General features: G+C 43.3%; 1 protein-coding gene across 1 annotated transcript in view; it reads right to left on the minus strand.

Moving 5' to 3' along the window:
- The window catches only part of LOC126252388 (trypsin-1-like), a 208,710-nt gene that overhangs the window by 22,453 nt on the left and 167,429 nt on the right, over positions 1–18,828 (minus strand). The window contains exons 5-6 of the mRNA XM_049953281.1: positions 14,365–14,624; positions 1,621–1,799 (exon numbers count right to left, since the gene is read on the minus strand). Coding sequence (XP_049809238.1) covers positions 1,621–1,799; positions 14,365–14,624 — 439 coding nt within the window. The remainder of the gene's footprint in view (positions 1–1,620; positions 1,800–14,364; positions 14,625–18,828) is intronic.

Here is an 18,828-nt window from a genome sequence, read left to right on the forward strand (position 1 = left end):
ACGAAAGGTCACAGGTGGGGGGACAGTTTGCTACGAAAGACAGAATACCGAAAACTTCAAGGACTCTTCTCTGAACCAGAATCAAGTGTAGAACAGGGCGCATCATGCTCCGCACGGCGCATCATGCTCCGCACGACGCAAAAAAAAAAAAAAAAAAAAAAAAAAAAATAGCTGTAGAGTCGTCGAGCTCCGATAGAGTGGCTGAAGTATACACGCTGCTCCATCTGTGCACGTGTATATCGCCATATTTTCCAGACTAGGGATGAGTGCATGTTTTCTCGCCTAATGAGAAACACAGGGCAGTTTCAGCTGATTTTGATTAGCTTTTTATAGGATTTTCAGAGGGCGAGAGCAGCCATGCAACCGACAACACGTCGCAGCTAAAGGTAAATGCTGCTGGCAGAGGCGTAAAATTATTGGACCTGGACTACTCTCAACAGAATCCGTACTGGCCATGGCCGATGCAGGAATGCTCTCTTTAAGTGGAAGAAGCTGCCTAATCCAGCCAGTGACTGTGGGGCTCCATACCACACTGTTCACCACATCGTCAATGACTGCAGGATTCGAGCCTATCACGATGATGAAGAGGACTTCCTGCTAGCAACTCCAGATGCAGTGCGCTGGTTGAAGGACTGGATATTCAGTTGTAAAGACAAACTTAAGTTTCTTGTGTGTCCATACATACATATGCATATGTAATTTAATTTTATGATATGTCTGTATTAGCCATACGCTAAATAAATAATTGAATCAGCAGCTTGTGTCCACTCTGAACACCAGCAATCTTGAGTAATCTTTTGCATATCTCACCAGCTTGCGTCCACTGTGAACACGAGCAATCTTGAGTACTCTTTTGAATATCTTGTCACAAAAACTAACCATCCTCTGTAGACTTGATTGTCGTCCTAAATGGTACCGAACTTAGAACCGGAATCGGATGATTCCACGTAATATTGGCCAACTCAGACAGTGCTTCACTATCTAGACGTAAGAAAGACTTGTAGAGAACCTCCTATTTAAATTTAATATTGTTGTGTTCTGTGTTATTTCTGCTAATCACGACATAATACATTCTCTTGACAATTGTACTGAGATTGTCATGTCACAATCTATTAAATCAGAATGCTTCATTGACAACAATACAGAGATTAAACCAATTTTGTACAGCTAAGCACCAATGTGCTCTCTCGTAGATTAAGGGTCCACTCCTACCCCCAGTAACTTATTCTAGTGACACTAACGCAATCACAGGGTGTCTGTGAAATGTGAAAAGGAGTGGAGTGTCAGATTCTTTCTCCCTTTCACTTCGTCAAAGGTAAGTTAGCTGATCTCAGTCCACAGTGTCGGCAACGTCCTGACTGGGCTGCGGCAATGTAGACTTCTACAAAAAAAGGTATCCGCCAAGTCATCTATCGTTGAAAAACGTGCCACATTAAAGGGAGAGTATGGAGAGAAGTTCCAACACCATCACTTAGTTTTATGACTGGGTGATAATTAAAACTTTACGACTATCTCTCGCACTACAGTGTTTTCCTGTCCACCGTGTTGTACTAGCTTGGCCAGTGAAACATCTCCACTACGAACTGGTATCCGTCCGCCAGTGGAGGGCGCGGGACTCACCTGACAACTGTCCTTGCCGCCCTGGGGCTCTCCGGCGCACAGCATGGAGTCCAGCACGCCGTTGGGCAGCACCCTGCGGTAGCCGGCCGAGCGCTCCAGCAGCTCCTGGAAGATGGACACGCACTGCGCCTGCGCCGTCAGTGGCAGCTCCACCTTGAGCAGCGGCTGGCTGTAGCCCGCTGCACACACGACACATCAAGCGACTTACAGGAAGCAGAACACCACTGGAGAGGCCAAATTCGCTGTGGCTCAAAGCACTGCTGAAAAGTTTGACAAAAGACATAGAAAATAGTACTCTTCGCGAAAACAAAAATTTGTTGTTGTAGTAATCAGTCTGAAGACTGGTTTGATGCAACTCTTCTTGTTTCTCAGAGTATTTCCTATCCATTATTTTAGTCAAGTTGTGTTACAAATCTCTTTTTTCTCAAATTCTATTCAGTATTTCTTCATTAGTTATTCGATCTACCCATCTCATCCGCAACATTCAAAATCTACAATTCACCTCTTGTATGTACTGTTCATCTTCAAGTTTTGTTCCCAAAGTAGACTACACTCGAGACAAATACGTAACACTTTCAGGGAAGACTTCTGAAAGCTAAATTTATACTAGATATTAACATCTCTCTTCCAAATAAGAGTTTCTTGCAGTTGCAAGTCTGAATTTCAAATCATTATTTACTTACAATCTTTAGTTATTTATTTGTCCAAATAGCAAAACTCGTCTGCTGTTTTCAGTGTCTCATTTCCTAATCCAATTTCATCGACACTATCTTTTATAATTCGACTACATTCAATTTCCCTTATTATTGATAGTGCCTATTATTGTTCAAGACACCGTCCACTCATTTCACATGATTCTTTACGTCCTTTGCCGTTTCTAACAGAATTACAACGACACTGGCAAACTTTAAAGCTTTATTCTTGTTCCTGAAAGTTGACAAGCTTAAACAACATCTTATTTCTCAACATATCCTCGACTGAGATTAATGTACGAGGGTAATCCCAAAAGTAAGGTCTCCTATTTTTTTATAAGTACAGAACTCTGTTTGTGTGGCAGTTGGTCACACTGTTACGAAGAGTGCTTCACGCGCTGTGTGTAAACATGCGCACGCCGCGCCGAGGCGCTCAGTCTCGGCTTGGCAGCCGTTGAGAATGGAGCTCCCGTTGGATGTTACTGCCAAGTGAGAATTGCGCGCAGTTATTCGGTTTCCGTAGGTTTAACCTTAAAATACCCTACACGTGCCTCCTGGGTGGTGCTAATTGAGCAACAGTGATTACAGGCAGCCAGACTATCCATAGGATCTCCTGGCAGTGACATATCAACTAAATAGCAGAAACAGTTCTCTTCAGAGCCCATTAACAAGAAACATTGGACCAACTATCAGACTCCTTCAACTGAATATCGAAAGCATTAGCAGGATAAAATTGCTGGACAACAATATAGATGTCGTCGCCATTCAGGAAACTCGTGTTACCAGCGAAGAAATATTCCGAAGCCGATGTCGAATTCCTGGATATTCTGCACTTGGTGTAACTTCCCATTAGGTGTATGGAATTGATACATATGTCCATAACAACGTAAACGAAGCTTCACTGATTTCTATAAGTGTGGAGGCAGATATAGATACAGTTGTCATACAATTGCACGGTATTACTATTACAAATGTTTACAAACCACCCAAAACAACATGGCCCGATTTTGTCCTACACACAGCAGAACGTCCTGCAATTTACATAGGAAACTTCAATAATCACCACGAACTTTGGAAGTACTCTCAAAATGATGAAAATGGGAGCATGCTTGCAGAATGGGTCGAAGATCTTCATCTAGTGTTTGATGCCAAAGATCAAGGCACTTTCAGGTCAGCTGCTTGGGACAAGGATTAAAATCCTGACTTATGCTTTGTTAGCTGCAACGAAAGTGGCTTTCCCATCAACGCCACAAGGAAAGTGATAGATGCCTTTTCTCACAGCCAACACAGACCTGTAATAATACAAACTGGCTGCACAGTTCCTATCATACGATCAATTGCTCATGCTCGATGGAATTTCCAGAAAGCTGACTGGACGTAGTTTTCAACGGAACTGGGTAAGACCATTTGCTGGATACCTCCATTACATAATAATTATCAACGCTTCATTGGTGCAGTAATAGCAACAGCTAAAAAGTGTATGCCAAGAGGATACCCAAAAGAATTTGTTCCAGGATGGAATGATAGAAGTTGTAACGTTCCCTGGCAGCACACACACACTATTAATAAACTAAAATTTAATTGTACTATATACGCCGCCATGAAGCAATTTGTGTATACTGTAATTATTTAACAAAAAATATTATTTAATTTTGTATCGTTATTATTGTAATATTTTCTGTAATAATATTCTCGATGTATTTATGATTGTAATGTTTCTATACTCATAATGTAATTACGAAATGTGTCAATATCTGCGATAAGAAAAATGTAAAATACAGCCGCAGATTGCAAAGAGACAATAACGGTTGAGAGTCGTATAAATAGGAATACATAGTGTGCATTCTTTGTCTTCTTCCTCGAGAGCTGAGAGAGGAACCTGTGACGTAGCATTTTATGAATGGGTAGACTTCAATTGTCTGTATCTAGATTTAGCCGCCATTAGAGGAGAAATTACAAACTAATGTAAGTTGAATTATTGTTGTGGTCTAAATACATTATAATTTATCAAAAGTGTGTATTACTAATGTAAATTAGCTTGCCCATGTCATCTATAATATTTCTTTAAAGAATTTTCAGCATTTTTAGCAATTATCGTTGGTGTTGCTGGGCTGTGCCGCGACCGAACGATATGCAGCGGCGGCAAATTTAAAAAATTGTTCCGCTAAGAAAAATTTAACGAAACCCGTAAATCGGGAGCAGATAAAAATTAGCAGTGAATTAAGAAAATGTTTTTCTTTTACAGAGATCCTGAGACTGACGAAATCTATTACTAGTTTCACATTTGTGCATTCATAGGCGGATAGTTAACGTTGAAATTTAACAATTTGTTGGTTCTTTCAAATAACTTAAATGTATAGTGAAGTGTGTTTTATCAATGATAATTAAACGTCAGCTTGGCAATAATTAACCATTTTCTGCTAATAGAGACAGTCTTGTGTTCCGTAGCTAAGGCCGGGAAAGAACTCAGTAAATATTAAAAAAAAAAAAAACCACTGAATTTAGAAAATGTGTGCCAAGGCCGAAATATGTAAAAGATTTAATTCTCAACTAAATATTCTTAATCAGTTAATGTGAATTTATCAGCATGAGATGGTTGACTAAGCTCAAGTAATTTTAAATGTACTTAATTCTGTCTAAATGAATTTTTATTACCACACGTAAATAAGGGGTTCTACAACAAAGTTCGTACTGACTGAAAGAAAGATAAAAATCACAAAAAATAAAAAAAAGGTATTAATTTTTTAAAAAAATTTAATTTCATTAAATTGGCGCCCAACGTGGGGCACGAATATGCAGTTGCCACAAAATACCCATGAGATAACTAGGAAATTATTGTAGTCGAACTTTGTTGGAGATCAATTAATTTTTTTTTCATGTATTGTATGTATTGCCTAACCAATATTGTGTGGTAATACGTGTAGGTATATGATTTTTTGCATGAGAACACTATATACCCAGAGGCAAGCTGAAGAAGAAAGCTCATTATATCAAAAAATTAATTACCTACCACAATAGCAGGGGGCAGCTGCACCCAAGATAGATCACCAAAAGGTAAAGCTACAGTGTAGTTGTCCTGTGGGTAGTAAAGTAGCCTCAGTGCGGTGTTCTCGGATCATTAGTGGTGTGCTTGTTATTAGTGTTCTTTTTTTAAAATAACAGGACATTTGAGTTGTTAGTCATCGTAGTATATAATAAGTGTGTTTCAACAAATGACCATTTCTTGTGTGATTATGTCACTGAAACCTGAGTGTTAGGATATTTAGTTCAGATTTTGTTTCTTTTGTTGACTATGGTTAGATTGCGTAGTCAGAAAGATATAAACATGGATAATGAACAACAGTTAGCAAGCAGTGATACCGAGTTAGAAAGTGGGGCACAAAGTTATGTTAGTGGCGTAGTTCAGGAAGTACAATGTGAGAATCTGGGGGCAGAAGGGCAAGAAATGTTGCCACTGCCCGCCAGTGATTCAGTTGAGAGTAGAAATGCTGTACCACCCACAAGCACTAGACACGGACCAGAGAGTGGTGAGGTGTCAGAAGTGCAGTCATTAAGGGTTATGTTCGAGCGCATGCTCAATTTCCAAGCTGAATTTGCACGTATGCAAGCAGAACGCGATAGAGAACGTGATGCTAAACAAGCAGAGCGTGATCGACGCCAGCATGAGAGAGACTTGCAGTTAATGCAATCTTCGGAAGCTATGCAAAGTGAGATTGTTAGTTTGAGACAAAACTATGAAACCATACCCAAAGCGGTGCAAGAACTGAGCGAAAGAGTAGATAATATCCAGGTGGCTAACGCCAGTATCGTGAGTGAAATCAGTGTACTGGCTAACAGGGTGGAACAATTAGAAATTGACACACGTCAAGTAATTGAGCAGAAAATGTCCGAACAAGTGCACAAGGCGGTGCACACTGACATTCCGCTGTGGCAGTGGAATGTCAACCGTCGTCTTGCGGAGCTGGAAAACAGCTTGCTGCACGGCGACGCACAGGCGTGTGTCACGCCAGCTAGGTCCAACAATGATACTCATATAACTACAGCAGTGAAAAATTACGACTGCGAGACAGAACAGGCAACCAATGTTAGCGAAACAAACAAATGTCACTCCAAAATAGTGATTGAAGAAAGCCTGATTAGAAACCGACAGTTTCAGATCTTTACAACGGAGAAGAAATCTGTTCACCCTGTAGTATTTATCAAGGGATTTAGAAACATTTTGCCTAGCGTTTGGAGTCATACACAGAAAATACAGTTCGTTATGTCTTAAATACAAGGAGAAGCTGCATTATGGGCAACCGAAGCAGCTGACAGCTGCGACACATATGAGCAATTTGAAAAGGCATTCTTGGCCAAATATTGATCAACATGTATTCAGGAGAGATTACGGAAAGAGGTATATAATCCAGAGCCGTATTCTCCACGATTAGGCAATTTGCGAAAATATTTTGAGAAGTACATTAATAGGACCCGTTACTGGGACGAGCAGATTTCATCCCGCGATTTGATCACACTTTTGAAATCACACTTGCCGATACACGTAAAGGAAAAACTTATACACGTACCGGAGGACGACATGGAACATTTCTTGTCTGTTCTGGACTCAATTGACCTGATTCAGGAGGATGTTAAAGCAGCCTCTGAACAGGCTAGAAGTAACGGAAACGGTTACAGAAATGGTCGAAATAACACGCCTCCACCAAATAACGGAAACGGCGGAGGTAACAATAGGAGACAAGATTATGTTCAAAACGGGAATAGAGGTAGAGACCGGAACGGCAATAGTCCGCCGGTGAATAATGACCGGAAAAGGAGGTCAGAGGACCGATATGAAACAGGCCCACCAAGCAATAGTAGATGGAAAAATGCCAGGGGGCTGTGGAACACTAACACCTATAACGATGCAAACCGAACTTGGCCACAGAACCAGAGGCCCAGTCCGGACCGGCAAAACAGTGAAAGATATGACAATAACCGACCGCCACCACAAAATGCGCCAATTGCGCAACCGTGGCGGCCGACGCAACACAACTTACACATAGTGGAGGTCAGCGACACAGAGCAGCCACACCCATCCACCAGTAATAATCCAACAAACTAGATTCAGCCGAGATACGCTCTCCATCGTCGGCTGAGGTTTGGAGTGAGAGCAGCCCGACACAGAGTAAAACATCGGGAATCTGTATCCTCAGGTATAATGACGGGGTACAGATGGGACATGAATTAATAACTGAACCACCCACGTGCATAAAGGAGCACAAAGACAAAGTACAAGCGATAATAGAGATCAAAATTAACAATATTGATGTGCAAACAATCGTGGATACAGGTGCTACCGTCAGTGTCATGAGTATGGACTTATTCAGAGTACTGGGGAAAGAAAAGCGTATGCTGACTTTTCCTGTGAACAATTGCAAAGTCACTGGAGCCATCAGTGCACAGCGACAAATAATTAAACTCCAAGTGCGGGTAGAGATGTATATAGGGGGAGAAGCCATAGCGTGCTCGTTCCTGGTAGTAAAGAGTTTAAAGGTAGCCTGCATTTTGGGGGTAGATTTTTTGAGAGAAAGGGACGCAGTAATCGACCTTTTTCGGGGAAAATTAAGTTTGATGAACGCGGGTAGGAGGATAGAATTGTCCATGCTCAGATCTGAAGAAGTACCTGTGCCTAATTGTAATGCTATTAACATAAAATATAGGAATCAGTGGATACTACATTTAGACAATCATTCTCTAGGACAAAATCTCTATTATCCAGACATACAAAGTGATCAATTAAAAGCAAATGTGGACGCACTTGTAAACAAAGTATCACAGTCCGAAAATTTGAACTCAATGCAACAGCAGGATTTGGTACAGTTATTATCTAACTATGCAGATGTATTTTCAGAACGAACAGGAATTGTTAAAGGATATCAATACAATATCGAGGTGAAGCCTCACAAAACCCACTGTCGAGCCTCATACTCCCTTCCTTAGTCCAAGAAGGAAATAGTAGCTATCTCTTAGCAGATCCCCACTCAGGAAGAGTACGGGGACTGTATCCGCGTTAGGATGTGAAAATATTCCTACAGTAAATGACCAATAGTCCTATGTGTTATGTGTAAAAAAGGTACACCATTCTTTTGAAAATGAATGAACATTAATGATGTGTGATCTGTAGAGATAATGTACTAGTGTAGAAGTATTTATGAATATTTGTGTTATGTCTTCTTTTAATTAGTGTTAGCTTAAACATGCTCAAAATGTCTGCACAGGTTACCACGCTGTACAGGCGATAATTCGTGACTGATTCTCCTCCACTGGAAGACTGATCTTCCAATACCTTTGGCTTCTTAACATTCAGAAGTCTTCCCTCGAAAAGGATCCTTTCTTTTAAATCAATACATTTCCTGTACCCGAAAGGCTATAACCACATTAAAGTCTATGCATTGAATGGTGAAAACAGTCGATCGGCGAAAGAATAAAAAATCAGTTACAAAAAGCGATGGAAACGAAATTTGATCCAGGTAAGTTATATTATCAGACTGTATGAAAATCGATAAAGCAACTGCAGTGAGGATACAAACGGAAAGTTATATTCTGCGGTGAAACTGGAACAGGACTACACCATATTATAATGAATTTGTAGTTCGACAAGATCGCCGTTTAACAATCAGAGCAGTGTCTGAGTTAACAGGAGTTGACAAGGAAAGTGTCGAACAAGTTTACCGATTTTTTCATTGTTTGCATCAGTTTTTGCTGACAATGGTCTGCCAGTGCGAGTGTCATCACTGGTGTCTTCGCGGCCATCTTTAAATCGTTTAAACCACTCAAACACTTGTGTTCGCGATAAACAATCATCGCCGTACACTTGTTGTAACATTACAAACGTTTCACTTGCAGATTTTCCTAGTTTGAAACAAAATTTGATGTTAACACGCTGTTCTTTCTGTACACTCAACATTTTCCGACGCACAGACAAAACGTCAACTACTTAAAACAGACGCCACGGGCAGACTGAGTGCAGGAGGCAGATGAAACTCGAGCAGTAGGCGGAGCGAGAGTCACGTGACAGGCCACGCGACTTTCAGCCTTATTGCATTCGTTTTATTGTTTCACCAGTACTAGTCCGGTTTTTTTCTAGCCACACCTCGTATACCTGTCTGATCTACCTGACACTTCGTCCAGAAAACACTGCTACGCCGATGACCTGGCTCTAGTCGTAAAACACCAAGAAATGAAGGCAACAGATGAGATTCTAACGAACGACCTGTCTGCATAAGATAATTACTTCAAAATCTGGAGACTCCAACCCAGTGTGAGTAAAGCAGAAGTGTGTTGCTTCCATCTAGATAATTGGTTGGCGAACATAGAACTGGAAGTAAGTTTCAGAGGCAGAATTCTTCGTCATAATTGGAACCCAAAATATCTTGGTATCATCCTGGATCGTACACTATGCTTCAAACAATACCTTCTTAACTTAGCTCAATAGCTGAGGACTCGAAACAAGATCCTCCATAAGCTACGCAGAACTACCTGGGGATCTTCAGCGACCACCCTGCGATCTTCAGCTCTGGGCTTGGTGTACTCAAGTGCTGAATATTGTGCACCTGTTTGGAGGAACAGTCATCATACAAGACTTGTTGATACCCAGCTGAATACGACAATGCGCATAATATCTGGCGCAATCAGATCTACTCCAGTTTATTAGCTTCCACAGTTAACCGGTATAATGCCACCTGATCTTATGAGAGAATTCCACAAGATCTCCAGGAATTCTAACCTACCAGTGCATAGCGACCTTCCACTTCTAAATCGTAAGAGACTGAAATCACGCCATCCAACTCTGTGCAATGCTGCTGACATGGTTGCTTAGGATTTCAAACTCTAGAAGAATGGAAAGGTCGGTGTGAAGCAGTGACAGATGTGCACCTGCATAACATCTTCTCAGGTGCTAAACTTCAAAGTGGATTCGACCTACCACGCAAGACCTGGGCTACTCTCAACAGAACCAGTACCGGCATGGCGGATACAGGGATGCTCTATTTAAGTGGAAGAAGCTGCCTGATCCAGCCTGTGACTGCGGGGCTCCATACCAGACTGTTCACCGAAGGACTGGATATTCAGTTGTCCAAACAAATTTAAGTTTCTTGTGTGTCAATACATACATATGCATATGTAATTTAATTTCATGATATGTCTGTATTAGCCATTCGCTAAATAAAATAATTCGGTTTTTGAACGCAAAGGGCATTGCGCCGATTAAAATCCATCGCCAATTGACGGAAGTGTATGGTGAGTCGTGCATGGATGTCAAAAATGTTCGTAAGTGGTGTAGAGAGTTTGCAGCTGGTCGGACCGAAACTCACGACGAACAAAGGAGCGGGAGACCGTCAATTTCTGAGGAGACAATGTTGAAGGTTGAGCAAAGCATGCGAGAAGATCGACGGATCATCCTGGATGATCTCTGCACGTTGGCTCCTGAGGTTTCCCGAAGCACCGCTCACAGAATTTTAACGGAAACATTGAACTACCGGGAGGAGTGCGCAAGATGGGTGCCACGCATGCTGACTGAGGACCACGTGCGGCAACGAGTTGATTCTTCCCGCGCATTTCTTCACCGCCTTGCAGCCGAACAGGACAACTTTCTGGACTCAGTTGTCACGGGTGACGAAACCTGTGCATACCACTTTACACCTGAGATTCAGCTCCGACAACGGGGTGAAAGAAGAGTTTCATAACTTTCTGAACAGCATGGTGGCAATCTGGTATGACATGGGCAGACAAAAAATGCCACAGCGTCTACAAAAATGCATCGACAGAAATGGTGATTATGTCGAAAAATAGCTAAATGTTCAAGTTGTAACCTGACATAAACCATTGTAGAAATAAACAGGTCTCTGAGGTCTATGTACTTATAAAAAAATAGGAGACCTTACTTTTGGGATTACCCTCGTATTTAAGCCTAGATATGGAAGTTTCTCAGAAATCAAATCTGTCTTATATATTGGCAGTTAACATCACGATATTACATAATGAGAGGGAAACTTCTTTCGTTCAATACTCTTTCTTTCTAGCTATAAAACAGGAAATTTACGACTGAACTCCAGCCAATTTCAGTCTGATGAAAACATTTCAAACTACAGATCGTGTGCTTTTGGGAGCACACTCACCGTGTTGGTAGAAGATCATTTTTCTGCGATTTGATACGAACAGCTTTTACTTCAACTTGCTACACGAAGGGTCTAATAACATTTCGTAGTAAAAACATGATCGATTAATAATATCTCGCTTAAAAAAGGTCGTCCTTACCAAGTCCACCAACTAAATAACGTTCACCTTTTGTTTTGTACTTTCATCTTTATCTAACCACTGTTTTGACTATAATTTTGTCTCTGGTGCACAATGGCATATCCTTATTTCGTCTCCTGACATACGTCCATAATCTCGTCTATATTATTGTTCCTTTTGTTCGAGCAATATATTGGCTCTTGTTTTAATTCATTGCTACCTTATAGAGAGAGAGTCATGTCCGCAGCAGTATCACAGGAAGAACGAAGACAACAGCCGATACAAGGCACTGAAGACTCTGCTTGGAGTACAGCAGGGGCTGGAGGTGATGGTGTTAGTGTTAAACTTAGAACTGGTTTGTTACTATAACTGTAATGAAGGTCTATTGATAACACGATGAAAGCTACAGTAGAATAAGTAAAATAAGGGAACACAATCAAAACGGCAATCCTATAACTTTTTGACATGCTGTACAGTGAAAATGAGGTGTAATAGACGACATTTAGAAAACTTATAGCAATAAAGAATAGCCAACCAGAGCCACAATTCACGACCTTAGCTTCGAGACGAGGGGATACAACGTGTAAAAAATTAGGATTTCACGTATTCTTGCACAAGCGTTGGTACTTTTTACATTGAGTAAGAAGCTATTCGGCATATGGCATCTGCCATATTCTACCAACCACTGGGAAGTGCAACGTCGAGGGTGCTTTCCGTGGTAGCAGTTATTAAGATTTCTTGCTTTAACTTCTGAGTGCATACTGGGATTAATGTAATTTTGTCTTTGCTGTCCCTACGCGAATGATACAAAGGGGACTAGTACATTCCTAGATTTCTCTCTTAAAGCTGATTTCTGAAAGTTTGGAAGCAGGCGTTCGTGACGTATGCCTTCAGGCGCCTGTCAATTCGCCTTTTTCAGCACTTCCTATTTGGTATGGGTTTTAGACACTTGAGCAGTATTCTAGGATTGGTCGCACGCGTATTTTGTAAGCAATCTCCTTAGCAGACTGATTGCAGTTTCCCAGTATCCTACCACTCTGAATCTGCCACCTGCATTACTTTCGACCGGGCCTATGTAGTCGTTATATTTCATTTTTCCTTTTTTTTGGGTCGCGAGTCACTTCGGAGCATCGTTTAATCCCAACATTGCCAATTATTTGTTGGATACATTCTCATCACAGTGTCCCCCTTCAGCTTTTTTACTTTACAGCTCCCTTTAGTAGCACTGATGTTATTCCATGATGTACTCTATCGTGCTGTCCCCCCTCCTTGTCGGTGTTTTCCACATATTACTTTCCTCCCTAGTTAACAGGAGAACCTCATTTCTAATCCTTCCAGCAAATTTTCTGCATCTTTTATAGCGCCAAATCTGAAATGATCCGATCCTCTCGTTTTCCGGTTTTCGCACAGTACAGCATTCACTTCCATGCACTTTTATGCCACAGATATATAACGGACAGTGAAACGAAAACGAGAGATGGAAAAAACTAAGTAAGAGACAAGACGGCCAGTGCATTCATTGAAATATGTTTGCGGTTGCCTACGAAACCATGATTGTACCCAGGCGTACATCTCTTCGTCCGAAGCAAATCGACACCTACGAATGTCTCCCCCATGGGGAGTTATCGGAACTGTATGGAAGATGTTTAAGGGCTTCCCAGCGACATTTCTGCAGAGCAGTTGGAACAACCTCGGCAACATGTGGGCAGCTATTGTCCTGCAAGAGAATGACATGTCCGTAGACCTTCAAGGGGGTTCGGACTTGATGGCGCGCTTCGGTTTTTGCAAGGTGTCCACATACTGATGTGTGTCAACCGAAGCGCGCCATCAAGTTTAAAAGCTCGCAGATGCTGGCAAACGGCGTCATTCGGTTCCATGAGAATGCTCGCCCACATGTTGCCAATGTTTTTTCGTGTATGCTGGAGAAGTTTAGCTGGGAAGCCCTACACATGCTCCATATAGTTCCGGTGTCTAACCATACGATTTCCATATTTTTAGGCGGTAAAGAAAGATATTCGTGGGCGTCGACTTGCTTCAGACAAAGAGCAACACGAATAGGTGCAATGATGGTTCGGTTGGCAGGCGCAAACATTTTCCATGAAGACGTGGACCGTCTTTTCTCACAGCGGGATAAATGTTTTAGGGGTTACGGCTACTGATTTTGAACTAATAAACAATTTTCTTACTTTTTCCCCATCTGTCTAGTTTTCATTTTACTTCCCTTTATATATTTTCAGAAATTTCTTTCTCAGGCTGTGGTACAGAGTGACAATTATTGAACTATATGAAATGAAATCGTCACAACGTCTGAACGTTTTGCGTTAGGACGCTCAAACTGCACACTTGGCCGCGGGGCATGGTGGGAATTAGTATGCGATTGTGTGGTTTGGGTTAGCGACGAAGCCCACTTTCATTTGGATGGCTTCCTCAATAAGCAAAATTTGCGAATTTGGAAGGGTTTGGGTTAGCGACGAAGCCCACTTTCATTTGGATGGCTTCCTCAATAAGCAAAATTTGCGAATTTGGAAGGGGGGGGGGGGCTGAGATTTCGCATTTCGCGATAGAATTGTGACTCACTTATATTGTAGCCATAGGATCCCATGTTTCTCGTTTCGTACAGTGCACAGTTCTACACCCCTGAACATTCCAAGCAAGTTTCCAATCCTTGCAACATATCAGAATCTTATCAGGATGTGACTGAGCAGCTTTTTCCAGCCAGTACTTCTTTACAGTGGGTGGGCAAGCAGCGGCCGTCTGCCCCGCCTGCGGGAAGCCTTACCCCTCTCGGTCTTGCCCCAGCCGGTGACGATGGCCCTGGGGTCCCGCGGCTGCAGCTGCGTGCCCAGGCAGGCGGGCCGCACGAACTCGTTGAACTCCGCGTCGGCGTCGAGCCGCAGCAGCCCCACGTCGTTGTCCTTGAGCGGGTAGCGGTAGTCGGGGTGCCAGGCGCGCCGCTCCACGCGGAAGTCCTGCGCCGTGAGGTGGTCGCCGCTACCCTCCGGCTCGAGGTCGCCCAGGCGCACCCAGCGTGGCGGGCCCCTGTCCACGGCACAGAACACGTCTGCGTTAGTCGCAGCTACGAGCAAACGTACGATTACAACAGCTTCTAACAGACGCTTTTAGATTACATAAACCTATAGTTTTTGCCCAGTAGATCCGTAGTGAAGAGAGCCTAAAGAATGTACACCAGGGGTGTCCAACCTGCAGCCCGCAGGCCGCATGCTGCCCAAAGCAAGTATCAGCGAGCCCCAAGAAGTGAGCATCTGTCACACGAACAGAAAAATATCTTTAAAATTCCGTCCATGTAAAGTTTTAATTTCAGACTTCCGCCACACGATGCTATTCTCTCTCCTCTCATTGCTCCATTCCATTCCCCCCCCCCCCCCCCTTCGCTCTCTAACAAACAGTGCTTACTGTTAGTGTTAAGTATATTACACTACTGACCATTAAAATTGCTACATCACGAAGATGACATGCTACAGACGCGAAATTTAACCGACATGAAGAAGATGCTGTGATATGCAAATGATTAGCCTTACAGAGCATTCACACAAGGTTGGGGCCCGTGGTGACACCTACAACGTGCTGACATGAGGAAAGTTTCCAACCGATGTCTCATACACAAACAGCAGTTGACCGGCGTTGCCTGGTGAAACGTTGTTGTCATGCCTCGTGTAAGGAAGAGAAATGCGTACCATCACGTTTCCGACTTTGATAAAGGTCGGATTGTAGCCTATCGAGATTGCGGTTTATCGTATCGCGGCATTGCTGCTCGCGTTGGTCCAGATCCAATGAATGTTAGCAGAATATGGAATCGGTGAGTTCAGGAGGGTAATACGGAACGCCGTGCTGGATCCCAACGGCCTCGTATCACTAGCAGTCGAGATGACAGGCATCTTACCCGTATGGCTGTAACAGATCGTGCAGCCACGTCTCGATCCCTGAGTCAACAGATGGGGACGTTTGCAAGACAACAACCATCTGCACGAACAGTTCGACGACGTATGCAGCAGCATGGACTATCAACTCGGACACCGTGGCTGCGGTTACCATTGACGCTGCAACACAGACAGGAGCGCCTGCGATGGTGTACTCAACGACGAACCTGGATGCACGAATGGCAAAACGTCATTTTCTCGGATGAATCCAGGTTCTGTTTACAGCATCATGATGGTCGCATCCGTGTTTGCCGACATCACGGTGAACGCACATTGGAAGCGTGTATTCGTCACCGCCATACTGGCGTATCACCAGGCGTGATAGTATGGTGTGCCATTGGTTACACGTCTCGGTCACCTCTTGTTCGCATTGACGGCACTTTGAACAGTGGACGTTACATTTCAGGTGTGTTACGACCCGTGGCTCTACCCTTCATTCGATCCCTGCGAGACCCTACATTTCAGCAGGATAATGTACGACCGCATGTTGCAGGTCCTGTACGGGCCTTTCTGGATACACAAAATGTTCGACTGCTGCCCTGGCCAGCACATTCTCCAGATCTCTCACCAATTGAAAACGTGTGGTCAATCGTGGCCGAGCAACTGGCTCGTCACAATACGCCAATCACTACTCTTGATGAACTGTGGTATCGTGTTGAAGCTGCATGGGCAGCTATACCTGTACACGCCATCCAAGCTCTGTTTGACTCAATGCCCAGGCGTATCAAGGCCGTTATTACGTTCAGAGGTGGTTGTTCTGGGTACTGATTTCTCAGGATCTATGCACCCAAATTGCGTGAAAATGTAATTACATGTCAGTTCTAGCATAATATATTTGTCCAATGAATCCCGTTTTACCATCTGCATTTCTTCTTATTGTAGCAATTTTAATTTGCAGTAGTGTATGTGTGGCTTAGGTAAGGTAAAAGGTTGGACACCTCTGATTTAGACCATGTCATGAAACAAGACTACATAATGCATAAAAAAAATCTAACGTCTGTGCGACAGATTCTGTGTGAATTAGGCCTCATGTAAGTGAAATCCAATAATTTAAAAATATGTTTATTTAAGAAGCAACGAACTTTCCACATGACACATAAATATACAGTATAGCGTGTTTAAAAAAGAATAACCTGATTTCAAAACTCCATTTTTATTAGTAAAACTTTACTACAAACATGGAGTGAACTGCAAACTACAAAATCTTGAAGTTTTAGCTATGCTATTACAAACGCTCTGTGTCCGCCAGCAGCAGCACTAGTAACATCTAGACGATAGCTACATTCGTCATAAACTTTACACAATATATGTGCTTTTACAGAAGCTATGGCGGCTGTTATTCTGTTCTTCACTTCTATGTCACGAGGTATAGGAGAGAGGAACACACTTTTCTTGACATATCCCTTCAAGGAAAAATCGCGTAGCGTCATGTCTGGCGATCTTGGAGGTCAAAAATGCAGGGCAATGTCTAGGGATCCTGTGCGCACTATCCAGCATTGAGCTATCTTTAAACGCTGCAGAACTGGCTTTTTCCACAACTTCGGGACGACTCCGATGACTTCCTTTTCCTACAGAATGGAGCTCCAACACACTGGCACCATAACGTACGTCAGTTTCTCAATGACGCTCTGTGTCAACGCTGGATGGGGCACACGGTACCGCGAGACATTGCCCTGCATTCTTCGCCTCCAAAATCCATGCGATTTTTTCTTCTGGGTATATGCGAAGGAAACTGCGTTCATCTCCCCTTTACGTCATGCTATAGAAACTATGAAGAACAGAATAACCGCCGCCGTAACTTCTGTAAGAACAGTTACATTGCCTAAAGTTTATGACGAATTTAGCTATCGTATGGATGTTGTTCGTGCTGTTGCTGGTGGACACACCGATTTGACTATAGCATAATAAAAACTAAGATTTTGTGAGTAACATACTGTACACTGAGGAGCATACGGTACGTCCTAGCTACCGTAGCCACGTTTCATGAAACAAACAAACAGTTGACAATTTCCTATATTACTGCAGTGAGCATGTACAGAATTTCGATTTTACGTAACACTGTAAATATCTGATATTATTAATTACATCAGTCGGTCCTACTAAGAAATTCGTCAGTGGAGTAGGAGGAGTCATCAATAAACTGAACATTAGCAGCAGTGTTGCAGCCTGGGCCTCAGGCAAACCTTAGCAATCAGCCAAGCGACACGCGAGTCAGCCACCAACGTCATTCTGCAGTTGTGTGCTGGAACAATGCTGACGCAGCACCCTACAATGCGGCGCGCCCTGCGTCAGAGGTTGACTGTGTGCTGCATGATGTACCACAACGTGGCGTTTCCATAGCCGGAACGTGCTGGGAGTCTCTCATCTGTCTTAACACACCGCCTTGGAGGGAGTATAAGAGCTCCCATCTCGACCGGTAGAATCTTTGCATTGGCACTGTGGCTTCAAACGGCAGTCTCTGCGCCAATAATTCGTCCACTGCACTGTTACACGACTACAGTCTCATCGACCACCACCATCACCAACTAGGCGGCCGGACAGTGTGGCCAAGCGGTTCTAGGCGCTTCAGTCTGGAACCGCGCGACCGCTGCGGTCGCAGGTTCGAATCCTGCCTCGGGCATGGATGTGTGTGGTGTCCTTAGATTAGTTAGGTTTAAGTAGTTATAAGTTCTAGGGGACTGATGACCTCAGATGTTAAGTCTCATAGTACTCAGAGTCATTTGAACCAACTAGGCGAATCCGCTATTCACGAGCCATCAGCTAGCCCTGATGGTTCTGGACTTCGAACTGGGTCTTCGGAGGTGAGACCACCTATTACGCAGTGGGTGCCTTTGCCTAACACTCCGGCCAGTCTCAGAGTGTGCTAAGTTTCATTGGGAGCCTACCGTCTTTCCATCAGCGTCACAGAGCGTCGGTGGTACTCCGCTGCCACCTCGCTTGCACTTAACGTCACCATGCTGACACGGCAACTAGCGGCAGTAATGTGACTGCCCACCACTGTCTCTCCATACCGTTGGGGACGACACTCGCTGCCTACTAGCCACGATCGGCGTCTGGACTGCTACAGTTATGTACTGTGTAGGAGGCATCAGGTGTAAGCAAGCTTGTGAGTATGCATTCTTTATTCTACAGTGAAGGAGAAACCAACCACTGGCTCCCACATACGCAACTCTGCAAACCAGCCAACCCGAAACAGTACCTAGATTGATAAAGGCTGCTGTCTCGTTGGTTGGTTGGTCGGTTTAAAGGAGGGGAGGAAGGGACCAAACTGCGAGGTCATCAGTCCCTTGTTCCCAGTAAAATAA

This window comes from Schistocerca nitens, chromosome 1, assembly GCF_023898315.1.
Source record: "Schistocerca nitens isolate TAMUIC-IGC-003100 chromosome 1, iqSchNite1.1, whole genome shotgun sequence".
In the NCBI taxonomy this organism is placed as follows: domain Eukaryota; kingdom Metazoa; phylum Arthropoda; class Insecta; order Orthoptera; family Acrididae; genus Schistocerca; species Schistocerca nitens.